General features: G+C 36.2%; 1 protein-coding gene across 9 annotated transcripts in view; it reads right to left on the reverse strand.

The window, feature by feature from the left end:
* Window positions 1-63: 63 nt before the first annotated feature.
* The window catches only part of LOC118440615 (uncharacterized), a 206,114-nt gene continuing 185,681 nt past the window's right edge, over window positions 64-20,496 (reverse strand). For 8 of the 9 annotated variants that reach the window (XM_085658187.1, XM_085658185.1, XM_085658188.1 and 5 more), the window contains 2 exons: window positions 10,255-13,383; window positions 64-3,909 (listed from right to left, as the gene is read on the reverse strand). In XM_085658187.1, coding sequence (XP_085514313.1) covers window positions 3,839-3,909; window positions 10,255-13,383 — 3,200 coding nt within the window. In that variant the 3' untranslated portion in view covers window positions 64-3,838. The remainder of the gene's footprint in view (window positions 3,910-10,254; window positions 13,384-20,496) is intronic. The other variant, XM_035863908.2, reaches the window with a different exon arrangement.

The following is a 20,496-nucleotide window of genomic DNA, read 5'->3' on the forward strand; positions in this document are numbered from 1 at the left end:
TTGTTGTTGTCGTCGGGTAAAGTTCACGAAAGGAAACGTTATTATACGATTGGAGACAGCTCCTTTTATCTTCTTCTTCTTCTTCTTCCTCCTTCTTTTCTTCACAATATTCTTTTCTTTTATTTTTTTTTTCTTTTTCTCCCCCCGTTTTCTTCTCTTTCTCTTCCATAATTAGCGATTAACAATCTATATTAAATTTGTTTCAAAGCAAATACATTATACAGCCTATACAATCGGTAAGAACGTAATTTTGTCTTCCTTTTTTTTATTTTTTTTTTATTTTTTTATCTCCGTTTAAAGTCTGGTGAAGAACGTAGGGCAGGGTCCAGGTACTTAGGCTATCTGCACATTTTCATAAAAATGTCCCTTTTTAAGATCACTAAAAGAGACGATATAGAGCGACTCTTTTATGTACTCGGGCCTCTGACTTTTTCGTTCGTTCGTTCGTTCGTTCTTTCTCTCTATCTATCTCTTCTCTCTCTCTCTCTTCTCTCTCTCTCTCTCTTTTTCTTTCTCTCTTTTACTCTCTCTTTCTATTTTTATTTTTTTTTTATAAAAATCACAGCACAGCACCAGCATTATTTTAAAGCCCACCCTTTTCTTCTCCATTGAGCACCCCACTAAAACTGAGGCGACTCGTTTACAGTTTTACGTTTCCGCTACGTCTATATCCGCGCGCCTTTCCATTTAGCAAACTGATTTTGTTTTTATTCGTTCGATTAAAAACACTTTCCCTTTTTCTATTCTTTTCATTTCTCTTAGTTTCGTTTCTTTTCTTTTTGATTTAATTTGGCATTTACAACACACTATGCGGTTAGATAAAATTTGTCCGATACCACTGGCAACGGGTGTACTTTTTACCAATCGATCGCGTCGCTCTCTTCATCTTATTCGATGACGATGATAATAAAATAATATAATAATTAATAACTAATAATCATAATAAAAGAGATAATAATAGTCGTTACTAAACTAATATTATGTAGTTTACTTTATATGTATCATAGTATATGTATGTGTAATACATTTTTTACTTTTTTTCTCGTTACCTTAGCATTTCTTATTTCTTTTTTTTTTTTCTTTTTTGTTGTCCATTTCACGACGCTGCACTTCTTTTCTTTTTGTTTTTGTTTTTTTTTATTTTTTATTTTTTATTTTTTTTTGTTAAACTGTAGTACAACGTTGGCTAGCGTTTATTTTTAGTAAACAAATAGCGTTTCTAAGGATCAAATGTACAATCACTTAATGTCATCCTAATTATTTAGAATCATCTTTTTTTTTTTACCATTTTAAATCTGTTCGTCGCTTTATCTATATACTTCTTAGACAATCGTCTTGTTTACACATATAAATCAATTAAATTTATTTTAATACGTAATAAAATTTTTCTAATAGATAAATTCCAGCGAGTCATACAATTGTTTGCTTTTTTTTTCATTTCTCTCTCTCTCTCTCTCTCTCTCTCACTCACTCATTCACTCACTCATTCTCTTTTCTCTCTCTCTCTCTCTCTCTCTCTCTCTTTCTCTTTCTTTCTCTTTATTCTCTACAAAAATCGAAGTTATGCACTTTCGTTCCTTTCATTTTTTTTTTACAGGCTTAAAATTATATATATTCGATCTGACGTATTCAATAATACGCACAAACATGACAAACGCACACATACACACACATACACGGATATTACTATTTATACAATATACATGTATATACTCCACACGCACACAAAATAGTTTCTCCTTTTTTCCTTTTCGTTTAACGCTATCGTTCAGATTCGTACGCAAGTTTCCTATGTAACTACGTTCGATAAAAATTGTATCTTTGTCAAATGCGTACTCAGAGTTCAAAGGTCGTTAAAGTGGGAGGATATACTCGCACACCCACCAACGGATTATTCAAATACATTGTGTTTTTTTAACGCTTTCTCTCTCTCTCTCTCTCTCTCTTTCTCTCTCTCTCTTTACTTCCTTCCCCTGTCTCATCCCTTTTTCTTTTCCTCCCTTTTTTTTTTACGACGATCATGCGAGAACAATTCCGAAAATAAGGATTTTAATAAGTAATCCTTTATAGTCTTTCAGTCTGACGAAATATATTTTTAGATTGTTAATTTTTTCGCATTTTCATTCGTTTCTTATATATATATATATATATCCTCCCTCTTATTATCTCTCTCTATCTCTCTCTATCTCTCTCTCCCTCTCTCCTTTTCACCCTCACTTTTTCTTTTTCTTTTTCTCTCGATTATTAAATTCATTAAAATTTGATTTACTCGACTCACGCTATCGATAGATCTTTCTTGTTTGCGACTTATGCGATCTATGGATCTTTTTCTATTTTCATTGACATCTTTCATCCCTCTTCTTGCAAGAAACGACTTTTCATTTCACGTCGATCGATAAAGCTTATCATCTCCTTTTCAATTGAATGTTTCTTCTTTTTTTTATTCCTAATAGCGTTGACAAAAATCCAATCGTTGAACATTCTCCAACATATTTTTTTTTTTTTAATCACGAGATCCATTAAGATCTATCGACGGAGATAAAGCTTTGTTGGTGCAACATGAATAAAAAATTTGTTATTATGTTATATCTTTCATTCATCGAAAGTTAAACACGCACGCGCGATTTTTTTTATGGAACGTATTATATACTTTCGTGAGTCGAAATGATCGAATCTAATCGAATTTTCCTTCAAACTAACAAGCGCAATTAATAAAACATTCTCGCGTATCATTTATTTATTAATCTGTTAGATAAAAACTTTACTCAGTTCTATGATATATATTTTACATTTATCGCTTACGTATATCGGATACGACGACGATGCTTGTCCGAGAACGAGAGTAATAATATTATGTATATGCTTACATCATTTTATTTACACGTTATTTACAAAGGAAAATGTATCAACCATTTTGGTTCTGCATCGAACCTACGAATATACGTTCGTATTAATGTATGTATGCATTTATGTATGTATGTATGTATGTATGTATGCATTTATGTAGGTACCTATCTATGTACACGAAAAGATCGGTCCACGCGCTTGCATCGAAACTAGAGAGAGAAATAGACAGAAAGAGAGAGAGAGAGAGAGAGAGAGAGAGAGAGAGAGGGGGAGGAGTATGAAAAAGAGAGAGAAGGGGGGTCTACTTTCAATCGTTATGATGGTACTTCGAGATACGATAAACTTCGACGTAAAAATTCATTTCAATGAAAAGAAATGATGCATCAATGACATTATTGAGAAAAACTCGACAAGATTACATTTATTCTTCGTTGAACTCTGACGACCGAGGCTGTACGAGGCGAGGATGATATATTCGAAGATAACCGAAGTTTGTCCAAGGGCTCTTCGTGATTTTAAGTACAATTTTATCAGCCTCATTACGACTGGTCCAAAGAAATGTGATTGACAGACAGAGAGAAAAAAGTGAGTGAGAGAGAAAGAGAGAGAGAGAGAGAGAGAGAGAGAGAGAGAGAGAGAGAGAGAGAGAGAGAGAGAGAGAGAGAGAGAGAGAAATAGAGAGATATAGATATAGACAGAGAGAGAGAAAGAGACAGAGTCAGAAAGAGGTAAAAAGAGGTATTGAGAGAAAGAGGAGAGAGAGAGAGAGGAGAGGAGAGAGAGAGAGAGAGAAATGGTGTCAGCAAATAAATTGACTTAAAAGGAAAAGGATGAGGCGATCCTCTCGAAAGTTCCTTAGGGATTTTCCTTAGGGCTGTCTGCTCGCGACGGCACCGCTCGAGGCCGGATGCGGCGCGTGGTGAGTTTGTGCGGAGCTGCTTCCGGCGGTTCCGCCGGTTCCACCGGCTAGTACGGGACCGGGGGCCGCGGGTCACTTGGGCGGAAATGGCGAGATCACCGAGGCGGCTACCGCGGCGGCCTGCTGACTCGCTAGCACTGCCGCTGCAACACACAGAGACAGACAGCAGGCCATTAATTTTTCGCCACGAAGAAATTCTTTTTAAACCCTATTCTATTATTTTCTATTACCCTCCCAGCTTTCTTTATCAAGATTCTCAATTCTTCCAAACTTTTGATCGATGATCAATGTATTTTTATTACATAGAAATGTATAGAAATGTATTGTTTTTATATATAGCGAAAAGAAATCTAATTTTACAATTTAATTTTATTCATAGGAATTTTTATTAATAACAATAAATTGTAGTCTGTGATTTTCAAAAAATAATTTCGGATAATTTCTTTGCAAGATCGATATGTGTCTTATCGAAGAACATTCGTGATTCTTCGTTGGTGATTCTTGCCAGTCCAGCCCAAGAATTCTCAGCGTTTAGTCGAGAGAGTTAGAAAATTTTTCACATCCTATTTTTTGTTTGATATTATTACGTTAGAAGAATAATGATAGTTGGAAAAATAATGACGCCTTGAAAATATAAAAAGTTTTTTCACAGTTTTTAATACGGAATGTCAAATTACCCAAAGAGGATAATCGATCGAACTATTTTCGAATTTTAAGTGATTATTATTTTACGAGAAAAAGAGATGGACACAGAATTTCTTTATGGGCGCGCATATGTGTGTGTGTGTGTGTGTATTGAGAGAAAGAGCAAGAGAAAGATGGAAAGAGAGAGCTGGGGAGGTGGAGGAGAGAGCGAAAAAGCATTTCTTTTTTTTTGCTTATCTTTGGAGACTTCGCACAAATCTTTACATTGTTTCAATATATTTTATTCGTATTTTTTTGTTTAAGTCTTCTCTCTTTCTACTTTTCTTTCTCTTTCTCTCTCTCTCTCTCTCTTTCTCTCTTTCTGGCAGTGGAAAGCTGTATTAAAATACACTTGGTCGATTAAGTTTGTCGTTTGCATTGTGTATATCGCGAAACGCGAAGCGTAGTCTGTTTTCTTTTTTTTTTTGGGGGGGATTTTTGTTTCTTTTCTCTTTTTTTTTTCCATTTTTCTTGTTTTCTATTTCAATGAAACTAAATAGACGTTTATTACTTCGCTTAATCGTTGGAGCGTCAATATGATCATCGAAAAAATGTTGTTACTAAATGCCATTTTACATTATTTCAATAATGCACGTCGAAAAAGATATCGAAAGTAGCGCAACGCAACGAATCACGTAATTGTTTTATCTTTTTATATCTATGATGATTTTTGAGTTATTGAAAATAGAAAATGATGACGATTGGGAAAACGAATTACAATATGGTTCACACGAGGAGAATCTATAAGTTCATCATTAATTAACATGAATTTTTATTATTTTTTTTCTTTTTCTTTTCCTTTTGTTTAATCTTAACACTTTACCGCCGACCGATAGCTTATTAATCGGCTTTTTGTTGCCCATGCTTACCGACCAATAGCCTATTAATCGCTTTTTTCTCGGGGCTACCTAAAAATAGCCTATCAATTGGTAGTCATGGCGATAAACTATTGCCATTTGCTATATCATCTGCATTATATTATTAGTATTGAGGTACATTGCTCATTTGCGTTAAGTGCGTTGCTTCGTAAACTCCCACATTTTCATATCGTTTTTAAAAAATTTACCGTTCGCAATGAGCGAAAAAAATGCTACTGGAGAGTTTTATTTAGACGATTTATCAGATTGTCCTGACAGTTATTCAGGAAGTGATAGTGGTGACGAAAGTGATGGCAGCGATATAATAATTCGAAATTGGAGTTCTGTATTGCCACTAACAAGTAGTGATTCAGAAGACGAGGAGATAAGTGACATCGAAGACGATACAAATAACATTGAAGATGACGATGATATATGGTCGACAGAAGATGAAGCAATAATTTTGGAACCTTTTGAAGGTAGCCCTGGCATAAAAATTATGCCTAGTTCTACAGAAAATGTGATGGACAGCGTCAATTTATTTATTGGAATGGACTTTTTCGAGCACTTAGTGAAGGAATCCAACAGATATCATTACCAGATCAGGGAAAAATATAAAATTCCATCAAGAGCGAAAAAGTCGACAGATATAATGGTAACGGAAATGAAAAAATTTGTAGGACTAATAGTCTTAATGGATCAGGTAAAAAAAAGACTTGTTCTACGTATATTGGTCCACAGATCGAAGTATAGAAACTCCATTCTTTTCGGAAGTCATGAGCAGAAATAGATTTGTGCAAATAATGTAGAGCTGGCATTTTTGCAATAACGATAACATTCCTCACAATGCACAATATAAGCTTGCTAAAATCCAGCCTGTTGTTGACTATTTACAGCGAAAATTTAACGATGTATATAAGCCAATCAACAATTATCTTTGGATGAATGCCTAATTCCGTGGAGAGGTCGGCTATCCATTAAAACATACAATCCGGCAAAAATTACTAAATACGGAATACTTGTAAGAATGCTGTGTGAAGCTGTCACAGGATACATATCCAATTTTCACGTGTATGCTACTGATGGCAAAAAATTGGAAGATACGGTTTTAACGATTATTGAACCATATAAAACCATATGGCACCACATTTATCAAGATAATTATTATAACAGCATCAAAATGGCTAAAATTCTACTGCGAAATAAAATGCCAGTGTGCGGAACCATTCGAAAAAATAGAGGTCTTCCTCCATCACTACAAACATTACGATTTTCAAGAAGTCAGCATGAATTCCGTAGGAATCGTCAAATTTTGTTAGAAGTATGGAATAATGGCAGAAGAAATGTAAATATGATATCTACTATACATTCTGCACAATTGAAGGAATCCACAAGCAGAAATAAAAGATCAAATGTCCCAATACAAAAGCCTAATTCCATCATAGATTACAACAGATATATGAAGGGAGTAGATCGCGCGGACCAATATCTAGCATACTATTCCATTTTCAGGAAAACAAAAAAATGGACTAAACGTGTGGTAATGTTTTTTATAAACTGTGCGCTTTTTAATTCATTTAAAGCATAAACAGTTTTAAACGGAAAAACTATTACGTACAAAAATTTCCTGCACAAGATTGCACTTTCGTGGATAGAAGATAATGAAATTAATTGTATGAAACAAGATGACGATATATCCAGTTCTGCACCCACAAGGAGAGCACCCAAATTAGACAATCCCGGAAGACTCTCGAATTTCGGAAAACATAAACTTATAAATATAGTAACTAGCGATCGAAGTGTGAGGGACCCCAAAGACAATGTAGAGTTTGTGCTGTTCAAAAAAAAAAAGAAGTAGAACATGTTTTGTTTGAAAATTTTGCTATGTTCCATTACATAAAGGTAGCTGTTTTGAACGGTATTATACCTTGAAAAAATATTAATTATTTCTTATTTCAAGTATGTCAATATATGGATTATGGTATTGTTACATAATTATTAAACTGAAAGCTATTGTAATAGATAAAATAAATGTAATTTATCATTAATATCTTGAAAATAAAATATTTTATTAAATCTAATTATCCTATAATATATCCTATAATAACAGAAAGCGGACAATTCTGTCTGAGCATACAAAACGCACAGATACTCTCGGTGCGATAATCTAGACTGAAAAACAGCCGTCGTCAGGGAGAATCTGCGGCTGAGCGGCCGGTCGGACGTGCGTATGCTGTTGAACCGCTAGCGATCGGTAAAGTGTTAAGATCATGATCACGCTGCGTAGGCGCTTAAACGATTTAGAAAGGAAATTTATATTAATTAAGATCGTATAGCGAGATAATTACAATTAACTTTTATCATCTCTCTCTCTCTCTCTCTCTCTCTCTCTCTCTCTCTCTTTCTCCCTCTCTCTCCCTTTCTCTCTCTCTCTCTCTATGTATTTATATCCTTTCTATCTTAAACAACAGCTTTCACGAGGAAGTCGACCGTCGTTCCCATTTTCTATTGTTCGTAGATCATAAAAGCTTTACAACTTCCGATGTAAGTGCGTAACTCCTATCGTAGAATTTCGTACAATGAATTTTAATAATGTATCCGTTAGCGCTAGACGTAGAATATGCTTCTTCTGGAAGACTACAGAGTCTAACGAAATTTGTATGTATATCGTATATACATATATTTACATGTATATATATTTATATATATTTATATGTATATATTTATATATATATATATAACACATTTCGTTCGAAAAATTAAGGACTATATTTGCTCCTTCGCTCGCTGTTCATTTATATCGTCCTTTTCCTACAATTAATATTATTATTATTATTATTATTATTATTATTATTATTATTATTATTATTATTATGTTATATTACTATTACTATTATTATTATTATTATTATTATTATTATTATTATTATTATTATTATTATTATTATTATTATTATTATTATTATTATTATTAATATTAATATTATTATTAATATTATTATCATTATTATTACTATTACTATTATTATTATTATTCTTATTATTATTATTATTATTATTATTATTATTATTATTATTATTATTATTAATATTATAATTATTATTATTATTATTATGACAATTACTATGATTATATACGAGCTTTAAGTGGTTTGTTATTTTTCATCTGGTTTTCGGAAAGTAGCACGATAAATAGTTATCACAGTCTGAACTATATACCTAATCCCTACGCACCCTATGACGGTACACGGCTTATATATGTTTCATTCTTATAACGGCCGCACTTATACTCCAATATTTTCAAAATATTCAGTCCGTTAACTATGCAATATTATTGTATGTATGTATGTATGTATGTATGTATATATGGATGTATGTACTTTGTCGTATATTTAAAAAAGAGAAAAAAATGAGAAAGAAAAAAAAGAAGATAGGGAGAAAAACAAGAAAAGGAAGAAAAAGAAAGAAAAAAAAATCGTCAGAGATGCATTAATGATGATAATAATGATGATGATGATGATGATGATGATGTTGATAATAATGCTGATGACCACACGCACGTTCAGGATCGTCGCCATTTTCATCGAAGGAATCTATTACATATATTCGTTTATAGCTTTGCTAAGAAGTGTTCAAAATGTGTCATCAATGTCCCTCCTTTTTTCTTTTTTTTTTTTTTTTTTCTTTTTTTGGCCCTTTTCTTATTTCATCCTTTCTTTCTTTTCTTCTTCTCTATCCTTTTTCTTTTTGTTTTCTTTAGAAAAAATTGTTTTTCTCTTATCGATTTTTCGTAATAAAATAATAATAGGTCGGCAAAGGCTATCCAATAATATACGCGAATGTTTGTTTCATCTCTCTCGTAAGGAGAAGAAAGCTCTGGTTGTTTATCTTTTATCATTTTTCGTGCATTCCTCGTCGTTCTCCTATAGTTTATCTCATTTTATTATTTTATCTTGATTCGCTTGATTCATTTCCATTTTATTTTACTTTATTTTACTTTATTTTACTTTATTTTACTTTATTTTATTTTACTTTACTTTATTTTAGTTTATTTCATTTTAGTTTATTTTCTTTCTTTTTGTGTTTTTTTTTTCCTTTTTTTTTTTCAAGCACCAATATGGTGTACACGGTTTACGCGCTCGGAGCATGCGGCGGACGCTCTGCCGAAAGAGATTATTCTTTACCCACTTCTCCGTCTATAGCGCGTTTCGTCGTTTCTACCATGAAATAGATATACGATACGATTTTAACACTGTCGGTCAAAGAAAATTGTTCATTCCGTCGAAGCGCAGGATATATATACACGCGCGAGACATGCAACGCGACGAACAGTAACGTAAACTCGCATATAACTTTTTACCGGCCTTCAGTGATCCCTTTTTTCTGATCGTTTGTTTTAGTTGTATGTTTGTTTTTTAATATGTATATATGTACACACACATATATATATATATATATATATATATATATATATATATACATACATAAGGCAAGTCGAAAACAGATTACAAAGTAATTACAAGATTACAAAGTTTTTACTCTTTGGAATAAATTATATTTTTATTCCGTTTATCGAATTTAATCGTTGATGTTATCGAGATATATAGAGTTTTGTCTTTTGTGTCTGTTAATAACACGACTTGCCACGATACCTGAATAAGGAGAAAACGATATAGAGCACAGTATTCGATCAGATTTGGACAATTTGTTCTCTTATTTATCGCGAACCTAAATGATTCGAGAGCAGCACGTTTGCTTCTCGTTCGGAGAAGTGCGTAACGCTGTTTTGATCGAGTTTCAACGATCAAGTAAAGAGAGACACGGTCTCCTAGTAACATACAATAGAAGACTCGTTGGTCCAATCTGAGTTGGAGTTCGTTATCCGTTCTTTTAATTATCCCGCGGATCGCCGGAAGCCTTACTGTCAGGGTCTGACGAGAGGCTTACCTCCGTAAGGAGCGGGGTATTGTCCCGTTAAAAGGGGATAGCCTAATCCCACATGCGTGTGATGATGCGTATGCACGTGTCTCTGAGGTGGTGGAGATCTGCTGTCCTTTCCAAGATTCCCGCTACCGGTATCGACCGGGCCAGATTGTTGCTGCTGACCGCCAGGTTGTCCTTGTTGTTTTCCAGGCTGTTGACCTTGACCCTGCGGTGGACCTGGCCCCGCTACCGAAGTCGGTGGTCCGCTAGGTGGTCTGGCAGGTGTTGGCCCTGCCGAAGACGGACTGGCAGATGCCGCGGACGTCTTTGGCGTCGGCGACTTCAGAGCACGTTCCTGCAGTTCATGGATCTTGTGTGCCGAATAATACTGATTCGCGTGGTGCTGCAAAAGATCGAGGGCCTTGCCACCCGGTGGACGGCTTAGATCCTCCGGTGCATGATACCTAGGCAACTGATGCAGGTAAGGACTACCCGAGTAAGGTCCAGGTACCAACATAGGACTTAAACCTCTGTAAACTGGATGGCCAGGGTCGAAGGGTAGCGCACCGTAATGCTGTGGTTGCATATATCCCGGATGTATATACGCGTATTGCGATGTTGGCGGTGGCGGTGGTCCCTGAGTCTCCATTGTAGGCTTCACGCCTTCTTGCTTGTTTTTCGAGTCGTCGCTCTTGCCCAAATCCTGAGGCTTTTCTTGCTTCGGTTGATGCTTCGGACTCGGGGGTGGAGCTTTCGCTTGTTGACTTTGTTTGTTCGACTCTTCTTTTCGCCTTTGCTCTCCGGGATAAAGGTAATACCTCCTGTCATCTTGTACAGGACCAGGAGGTGGTGGAGGAGGTGCTGCTCTTTGACTTTGCGTCCCGTGGTACACGTGATAAGGACTCATTTGACTCTTCATCTCGATACTTTCCTTTAGTATCTGATGGTTTTCGTGTTGTTTGTCTTTCAAACTCGGTTGTTGCGATTGTGGTTCCTGCTTCATCTTTGCCTTTTGCTCATGCGCCTCTTGTTCCTGCACTTGTTGATTCTGTTGTTGTTGCTGTTGTTGTTGGGAAATTGCTTGCGGTGGCTGATACGGATAGCCAGGAGGCATGTAGCCACCGTAACCACCGTAATAGTGCGGCTGCTGTTGAGGTTGAGGCAAGGGTTGACTCAATTCCTTCTTTTCCTTCTCCGAGACGACGCTTTGCAAACTTGCCATCGATGGCATCTGCGGTATGTTCAAAGGTTTCATTTCCTGTTTTGGCGTGAGATCGCTCGGTTTCTGATCGACCGACTTGCTGTCCTGAACGCTAGGCACCAAGTAAGGAGGTTGACCGTAATACGGGTACATTCCAAAGTGAGCAGGTAGATGCGTCGGCGCGCTAGTCTTGTTGTCCTTTTCTTGATTTTGTTTCGACTTGTCGGCGGGTTCTGCTTCGAGAACAGGCGCCGCGTCGTCTGATATGTCCGAATAGGCCGGACTTTGGACATCTTCCCTCGCGGAATCGACTATCGGCGTTTCCAAAGGCGAAGGATGCGGACTTCCACCGGGTGATTTTTTCGATTTCTTTTTGTAACCTTGCGGCTTCGGCGTTCGCGGGTCCTTACTCTTATCCTGCTCTGGCATCAATGCCGCCGTAGGCTTTACTTTGAATTGCGGCATCTTCGTGTGCAGCGAAACGCTTGGATACTGTTGCATGTGAGATTGTACACCTTGTCCAGGATGTCCAGTCGTCGGAGGCCCGGTTTGTAGACCCGTTTGTTGTGAAACTTGTCCGGTAAGACCTTGAAGACCTGGATGCTGACTCGCCATACTTTGCAAACTTTGTTGTTGCTGCTGTAAGGTTGGCTGCTGAATAACATGCGCTTGAGTTGGTTGTCCCAACTGCGTGGACAAGGGATGCTGTACGGATTGCAACTGATGTGCCGGCGGCAATTGTTGCTGTACGGACGATTGTAACTGTTGTTGTTGCTGTTGACTCGATTGCAGTTGAGGCGGTGGTCCAGTTTGTAACGTCTGTTGGGCTTGTTGCAACAACGGATTTTGTTGCTGATGTTGTTGAACTTGAGAAGGTTGAGGAGGTTGAGGTATATTGAGTGGCTGCGGTATGTTTGTACTGGGATGTGGCGAAGGCACAGGCCTGGGAGATTGACTTGGGTGAGGACTCGGACTTTGAGGTGGATTCGTCGATGTTATCGACGGTTGACTTTGTTGTTGCTGTTGTTGTTGTTGTTGTTGCTGTTGTTGCTGTTGCTGTTGTTGCTGCTGTTGTTGTTGCTGTTGTTGTTGCTGCTGTTGTTGTTGGATACTTTGTTGTCTCGAGGAAGGCGGTGCCGCGGACGTAGGAGCAGGTAAATCGTCTTGGCCGAACCTTAAAACGCCAGGTTTAACGATAGCCTTGTCCGAGGTTAAAACTGGCATAGGTGTCTCTATACTAGGAGAAGGTACCCGAGGTGGAGGCGGTGGTGTCTCTGGCGGTAAACTCGTCGCCGGTGGACTCGCCGCTCTGACAGGGGTTCCTTCCGGCTTGTCCGCTGGAGACTTCACCGGCGTGGCTGGACTCGGAGCTTCTATGTTGCTCTCATCGTTCTCGGACATGCTAGTGATGCCCTCCTTTGTATCGTCGTCGTCCGCGGAACCGTGCGCGTGACTCTGATGATACTTCAGTCCATTTATGTGTTTGTACTTTTTACTACAATTCGGTTCGGGACACTCCAAAAGGACCGGGCTCGCCGGAGGCGAACCACTAGGAGGCGTAGGAGGTGGTGCCCGTCTTTTATTCTTCTCCTCTTCTTCTGGACCACGAGATTTTCTCTTAGCAGCTGGATCCGATCTCGGCGGCACAAAGGCAGCCGGACTTGGACTCGCCGCCGGTGAACCCTGAGCACCTCTTCGACCTTTTGCACCGCCATTTCGTAATTTACTGTGCACCGAACTCCTTGTCTCGGTGAAATTACTGAGATCGTTGCCCGGTGTAGAATTTGCTGCTGCCCGGCCACGTTTTCCACGACCTTTAGGTGTACGTGCGTCCAAATCGCTTGTCGGTGAATCGCAAAACCTTGGAGGTGCCCAATCGTGTCGTGTACAATCCAATAGAGTACCGACGTATGTCTTACCCCGCCACGTTACGTTCACGACCAATACACCTGCAACATAGAGAGTACGTCCCAAATAGTAACGATCGGTAAAGATTCTATTTTAAAGAATATTAATTCTTCCATTTTCTTATAGTAAAATTACAACGAATAAAATCTATTACTTATGTGTGCTTTAATTAACGATTAAATCTAAATGGATTAGCAATAATATATGGAGTTATCCGCAATGATCGCCGCTATTAAATGATCGAGCTCTTATTACTAGTTTGTAAGGCTAAATACGATATGACGTAGCAGTTTATCTGAACGACGCGAGAAGAAGAACGAGAGACGCCTAATCTTACTCGATGCTGGAAAAACCGGTTCTAAAAGACAGCTTGCTTCTAATATCGACAAATTCCACGAGATCTTTACGTATCGGATAATAAATTTCGTTGCGAGAGTTATATACGTCTCTTTAGTTTTAACTCAACCATCTACTGTCCTTGCAAGACTATATTTAATTGAAAGTATGCATGCGATCTTGGTACCTGTCGACCAAGGATTAGCTTGAAACGAGGATTAATATACCAGAGGACCTGACAACTAATCGATGTCTGGATGTTTTTTTTTAAAGAAGATGTGAAAGTTGTCTAGAATTCCATTCATATTACATCATTATAAATTCGATTTCTATTCAATCAATTAATTAAAAGTAACTAAACGTTAATATTGAATTTTGTACACCTTAAATAAACAAGTTATTTAAATAATTGAAATTTCAGAATGAAATACCAATTATTACTATCTCTATCCATTCACAAAAATGTAATAATACTTTTATTCGATTTACGAAAGATTAAACGATTTAGGGGAAAAAAAGAAAAAAGAAAAATATTGTTATATCTATATATATATATATATATATATATAGATATATCGAATGCATTTTAAAATCTATAAACATGAGAACTCTTTTATGGTTTTCGTCGTTTTGCATCAGATATCACAAAGGGAAATACATAGTCTAGTTTTTCCCTGGCACGGCTCTAATCCCGAATCGTTTTCGAAAGAAACCCCGAGGCGCTTTTGCTTGATTGAGTCGTTCCCCTCGAGTCGTCTACGTCACTCCCATTTACTGTGAGAAAGATAAACGTATAGCACCGAGTACCGAGAGAAAGAGGAAGGAGAGTGAGAACAGGAGGAGAAGGTGGAGAAAGAGAAAGAGGGAATGATGAAACCGTCCATCCAACCCTCGTCACGCGTCTTTTCAACCTTTCCAATTCTCTCATCTGATTCTCCTCCCTCATCCTCTCTTTGTTTCCTCTCTCCCTCTTCGTGTCAGCTAGTAGCACCTAAGTGACTAAATGCATCTCCATCTACGAGAACGAAAATGGCAAAAACTATTGCGTGACGATGATGTACTACGTAAATGACATCAATATTGTCTTGTCAACTTCTTTTCGTATTATTGAGATTAAGAAAAAAGGAAAGAAGAAAAAAAAAATAAATATATATATATATAAAACAAGATCACGAGTAGGTTAAAAAGAAAGGGAAGAAGAAAGAAAGAAAGAAAGAAAAAAAGAAAAACCATGTTCGAATAGCTTTTCATGTAAGACAAGCGATGCTCGAGTTAAATCGAGGTGAATCGATTAAAGGGGTTAATGGAAGCCCCAACAAAAAAAAAAAAAAAAAGAGAAAGAACATCTCTCCTCTTACCCCAGTATATATCGTGTTATACTAAACTTTCAAAACCACGATAAATCTTTCCACATTGACACTTTTTCGTACTTCTATTAAACTTATTCATTCTTATCGTATAATCCCCGATAGTAGATCGAAATGTACGGTAACGAAAGATGTCAGAAATATTATATAAAATGTATGTATATATGTACATATATATATATATATATATATATATATATACACATATATATAGGTCGATTGTTTGGTTACACTTTGGGGTGAACAAATCTTGGCGTACGATGTTGGAATGAAGTAAGAGTTTTGCCGAATAAGAATATACGCCGTGTGTGTGTGTGTGTGTTTATATATGTACGTGTGTATGTGTATTTGTAGGTATATGCGTAGGTGTTAGTGATGGTACATCCTCGCTTTGCTGGTAATATCAGAAAAAGTGAGGGCGAGGGATCGAGCGAGGAGGACGTAATGGAAGAAGGATGGAGGAGGATTGAAGAAAGAAAAAGAAAAAGGACGAAAGGTTTTTTAAAGAAGGAGAAGAACGAGGTGAGAGATACATAGAGAGAGAGAGAGAGAGAGAGAGAGAGAGAGAGAGAGAGAGAGAAAGGGAGGAGAAGAAGCAAAAGAAAAGAGATGGAAAAAGAGGAACTTGGAAGAAAGAAAAAGAAAGAAAGAGAGGACTAATGGTGTTCGGAGAGAGCCGAGGTGAGATAGAAAAAGATGAACGTATAAAAAGAAAGAAAAGAGAACGAAGAGAGACGAAGAAGTTCGCGATAAAAAGGAATAAAGAAAGAAAAGGAAGGAAGGAAGGAAGGAAGGAAGGAAGGTAGGAAGATGGAGCGTAGGGTGAAATCGTTCGCGGAATAAGGACAGACGATGAGAATACGAACGAGGGGAGAGAATACGGACGAGGATACGTACGGGACTCAAGAGCTCGATTCAAAGGGGGCTTGCTTCCAATAAAGAGAGCCGGGGCTATGCAGTTATATAGAACTTTACGTCCTCCCGGTACAATCCCACGCGAAAATTCCCAACGGCTGGTGTATTTCTCCTAGGAGTAAAGTAAGAAGAAAGAAGAACACATTCAACGTATGTCTACAGTTATAAAAAAGAAACATATATATATATATATATATATATATATATATATATATTTCCTGTTTTAGAGAGAAAGAGAGAGAGATACGCTTGAGTGATATCGACGAGGTATGTATGTATGTATGTACGTGTCACGAGGCCGTTATCGGAGGTGTGGTCGATGTTAAGATCATACGGTCGGCTTCTAATCCTAATTAACGCGTTTATCGACAAGGGCACTCGGGCTAAGGTATAGTCCATGTAGAAAACTCGTTTAATTACGTAAAAGAGAAAGAGAAAGAAGAGTAGGAAGAAGATGAAGAATAAGAAGATGAAGAAAAATTGGATCATTTTATTGAAAGCACGTTCCATTTTCACTTAATTAACATATCAATGGAATATGCGAACTCTCCTAAATAAAGCTATAATACAAGCTAATAATATTCATAAACTATGTATATATATATATATATATATATATATATATATATGTATGTATGTATATATATATGTATGTATGTATATATGTATGTATGTATACGTACGTTTATAAGTACGTAGCTATCTATTAAATGTAAGAACCTCATTTCCATTATACCGACTTCGAATAATATATACCGTATGATTACAAACGTGTTTGCTTCGTGTCAATCTAGAACCATCGAGAAGTAATTGATATGAATTATCGATCATATCCGGACACCGACATATAGATTATTTTTTAGACTTTATTGAACGACGATGAAAAAAGAAAGAGAGAAAGAGAGAGACGAGAAACGGTTTTAGGCTATTACCAATTCACTTTTACAGGAATTCGCGGTGACAGGATGGAAAACGCCTACGATATTCGATTACTTTCGAATTCATGACATTCGTATAACGTTTATATCGTCATTTTTAGAGAACGCTACAATATTATGTCGAAGTTATACGCTACATGTATTATCGTCGAAAATATACTTTTTTTTTTCTTTCTTTCTTTCTTTTTTTTTTCTTTATTTCTTCTTTTTTTATTTATTTTTCTTTTTTTCCTTTTTACATGGAACACGGCGTAGGACGATAAAGCAATAATATAATCGTCGAATGTTTCCTCTCCTCTTGTCCTTTTTCTTTCTTTCTTTTTTTTTCTTTTTTTTTTTTTCTTTTTTTTTTTCAATGGATTAAAGACAGTTCGAGGAGTCGATCGATAAGCGGCAAGAGGGTTGCGGAGGGAGGTTGAAAGGTCATACGGATTTGATACCGTTTCTTGTTCAATCGTCGTGACTTTTTACGGATATTCCAAAAATAAATCAAGTCTCATTGCTACGAGAAAAAGAGAGAGAAATAAAAACATAGTCATTCAGGCATAGCTTTTGTCCTCGATTGAAAACTATGTTAACTCGTTGTGAACGAAAGACCGAATTTTTACGAACGATCGATCGATCGATCGAACATAGGAACTAAATCGAGATATAGCTTGAATTCGACTTCGATTATAAATCTTTTCATATTCTATGAAAAGGAAAGATATAAAGACAATTCTTTCTCAATTCTCCATCCACATTTCATCAATATTCGATTATTAACCTTATTTCTCCTCTTACTCTTCCGAAAAAAAGATGGAATCTTTCAATAACGCGTTTCCTTGATTAAGATTAAATTATTAAATCTTTTATTATTAAATTTCTTATTAATATTTTTAAATGATCAATATATCAAAATATCAATAAGTAATATAAACTTGACAAATAATTATTTACATCGATTAAAATATTCCATATATACCGATCATATATATATACATATATATATATATATAGCGATATAAATAGTAATATATTATTAATTAATAATTAGTTTCATATGAAATATATAATTACGATATACAAAGTAAAGAAAATCGTCGAAATTAGATCTGATTTTTTAATATATTTTTCTAATATATTTTTCTAATGTAAATTCGTGTAAAGTCAACAAGAAAGACTGGTTAGATATGTTTCAATTAACATTTTATAAGAGATCGAGACAAATTTTTGATATATCGCAAAAGAAAAATAGAATACGTTTTCATTGACTAGAAAGTGAAGGGGGGCGAGCGGCAGCGGCGGCGAAAAGAAAAGGGTTCCTAACTATCCGTGATAATATCGAGCACGAACTACGATATCTCACAATTATTGGCCGAGCTGTGGCCCGTAGAAAATTTACTGTCGCGATAGTAAAGCATATACTCGTTGATAAGATGTAATAACAGTATTTACTCTTACTGCCGCGAAGGCGGTCTTCTACATAAGCGAATGTTTCGCAGGCGTTTTTGCGGCATATGCCAAGGAGTGACACATTTCCGATACCATAAAAAGAAATAACTATTTTTACGTCGAGTACATACATTTGAGTCTCTATCTCTTTTCTCTTTTCTCTCTCTCTCTCTCTCTCTCTCTCTCTCTCTCTCTCTCTCTCTCTCTTTTCATAGAACTCTTTGTGGGACTCTACCAAAAAAAATGTCAACCAATAAACGGAATTACGATGTACCTACTACGTCGTATCACACAAAAAATTGTCTCCCTCGGTACGAATACGAATAGAATTATATTTTCTTTTTGTTCTCTCTCTCTCTCTCTCTCTTTCACACACACACACACACACATTCTCTTTCTTTTTTCTTTATTTCTCTTTCATTTTTTTTTTTTTTTTTTTTTTTTGTAAAGTCGTAGACACTCTTAAAATATATGAAGTCTGAAAGATTTAAAAATAATGTAAGAACTACATAAACTCTTTATTTTCAGTTCAAAGGGGAACGTAAAGGAAAAAAGAGAAAAAGGAAGGGGAAAAAAAAAAGAAAAAAAGAAGAAAGAAAAAAGTGGGGGTTGGGGGGGTAGAGGTCAAAAAAGGAAAAAAGAAAATATGTATGAGCTTTCGAAACGTCAAGGACTACACTCGTTTTCTCTTTATTTCTCTTTGCCTGACGACGACGATTCTGGACCACACACGTGCGTGTAACGGCAGTGTTTCGTACATACGAAAAAAGAATGGTTCTTTTCTCTCTCTTATATATATTGTTTCTTCTTTTTTTGGTATACAAGAGTTTAAGGAGAGAAAACGTGCGCTTAATTCTTCCTCGTATATAACCCGTCGTCTCTTGTCGAGTAAACGACTCACGGCGATAGACTTTGAATGCTTTTTATACGACCGATGAAGGTTCAAAAGACAACTATGGTTAAAGAAAAAGATACGTGTATGGAGACGTGTACGTAGTGAGTAGAGAGAGAACACGAGTTCGTCACGCATGATTAATTAAAAAAAAGTCGAGGCATGTATTGGTAGGACAACAACAACAACAACAACAACAACAACAACAACAACAACAACAACAACAACAACAACAACGTCAATGACAATAACAACAACGACGACAACGACGATGATGACAACGATGATGTAACGACGATGACAACGACGATGACAACGACGATGACAACGACGATGACAACGACGATGACAACTTATTGGCTTGATCGTTGATTTGCATTTCTGCTTTATAACGGTTGGTGCATTAATAATTCTACGTGGGGCTAACAGGTTAATCTCCGGCAATAAACGTCGTACGCGCGAATACGTAATTATACGCTTATACGTAACTAATGATCGAGATCATGTAACAGAAGTAACGAACGACAGTATCGATAAATTATGCTGTTCTGAAATACGAGTGAAAAATAGGAGAGAGAGAGAGAGAGAGAGAGAAAGAAAGAGAGAGAGAGAGAGAGATAGAGATAGAGAGAGAGAGAGAGATAGAGATAGAGAGAGAGAGAGAGAGAGAGAGAGAACGATCGATTTAATCCGAGATGTTACTCTCGATATCGAGTTTATTATATCCCACTGAAATATTGATCTCCTTACAGATCATCTGTCATTTCTTATTTCGTTCTCTCCTTTTCTCTTGTTTTTTCCTTTCTTTCTTTATATCTTATTAACTTACTTACTTACTTACTTACTTACTTTCTATCATTCTTTTTTCTCCCTTTCTTCTTTTTTTTTTTCTTTTTTTTTCTTTTTTCTTTTTTTTTTTTTTTTTTGTTCATTTTGCTTTTCGTTATGGCGAAAAGAATGAGAAACCGGTTTGCCAACTATTCCAACATTTCTTTCCCATTTTATTCAATATAAATGTCGATATTTCGAGAATATCTGTCTCTCTCTCTCTTTCTCTCTCGCCTTGCCGATCGATCGATCAACAGTTTTAATGTCTAATTTATTCTATCGATATTCGAATATATCCTTAACAAGCATTGAGATAAAGTGAATAATAACAATAACAATAACGATAATAATAATAATAATAATAATAATAATAATAATAATAATAATAATAATAATAATAATAATAATAATAATAATACTAATAACAACAATAACAACAACAGTAAT

The sequence above is a fragment of the Vespa mandarinia genome, chromosome 7 (assembly GCF_050613455.1).
Source record: "Vespa mandarinia isolate Hongniang chromosome 7, ASM5061345v1, whole genome shotgun sequence".
In the NCBI taxonomy this organism is placed as follows: Eukaryota; Metazoa; Arthropoda; class Insecta; order Hymenoptera; family Vespidae; genus Vespa; species Vespa mandarinia.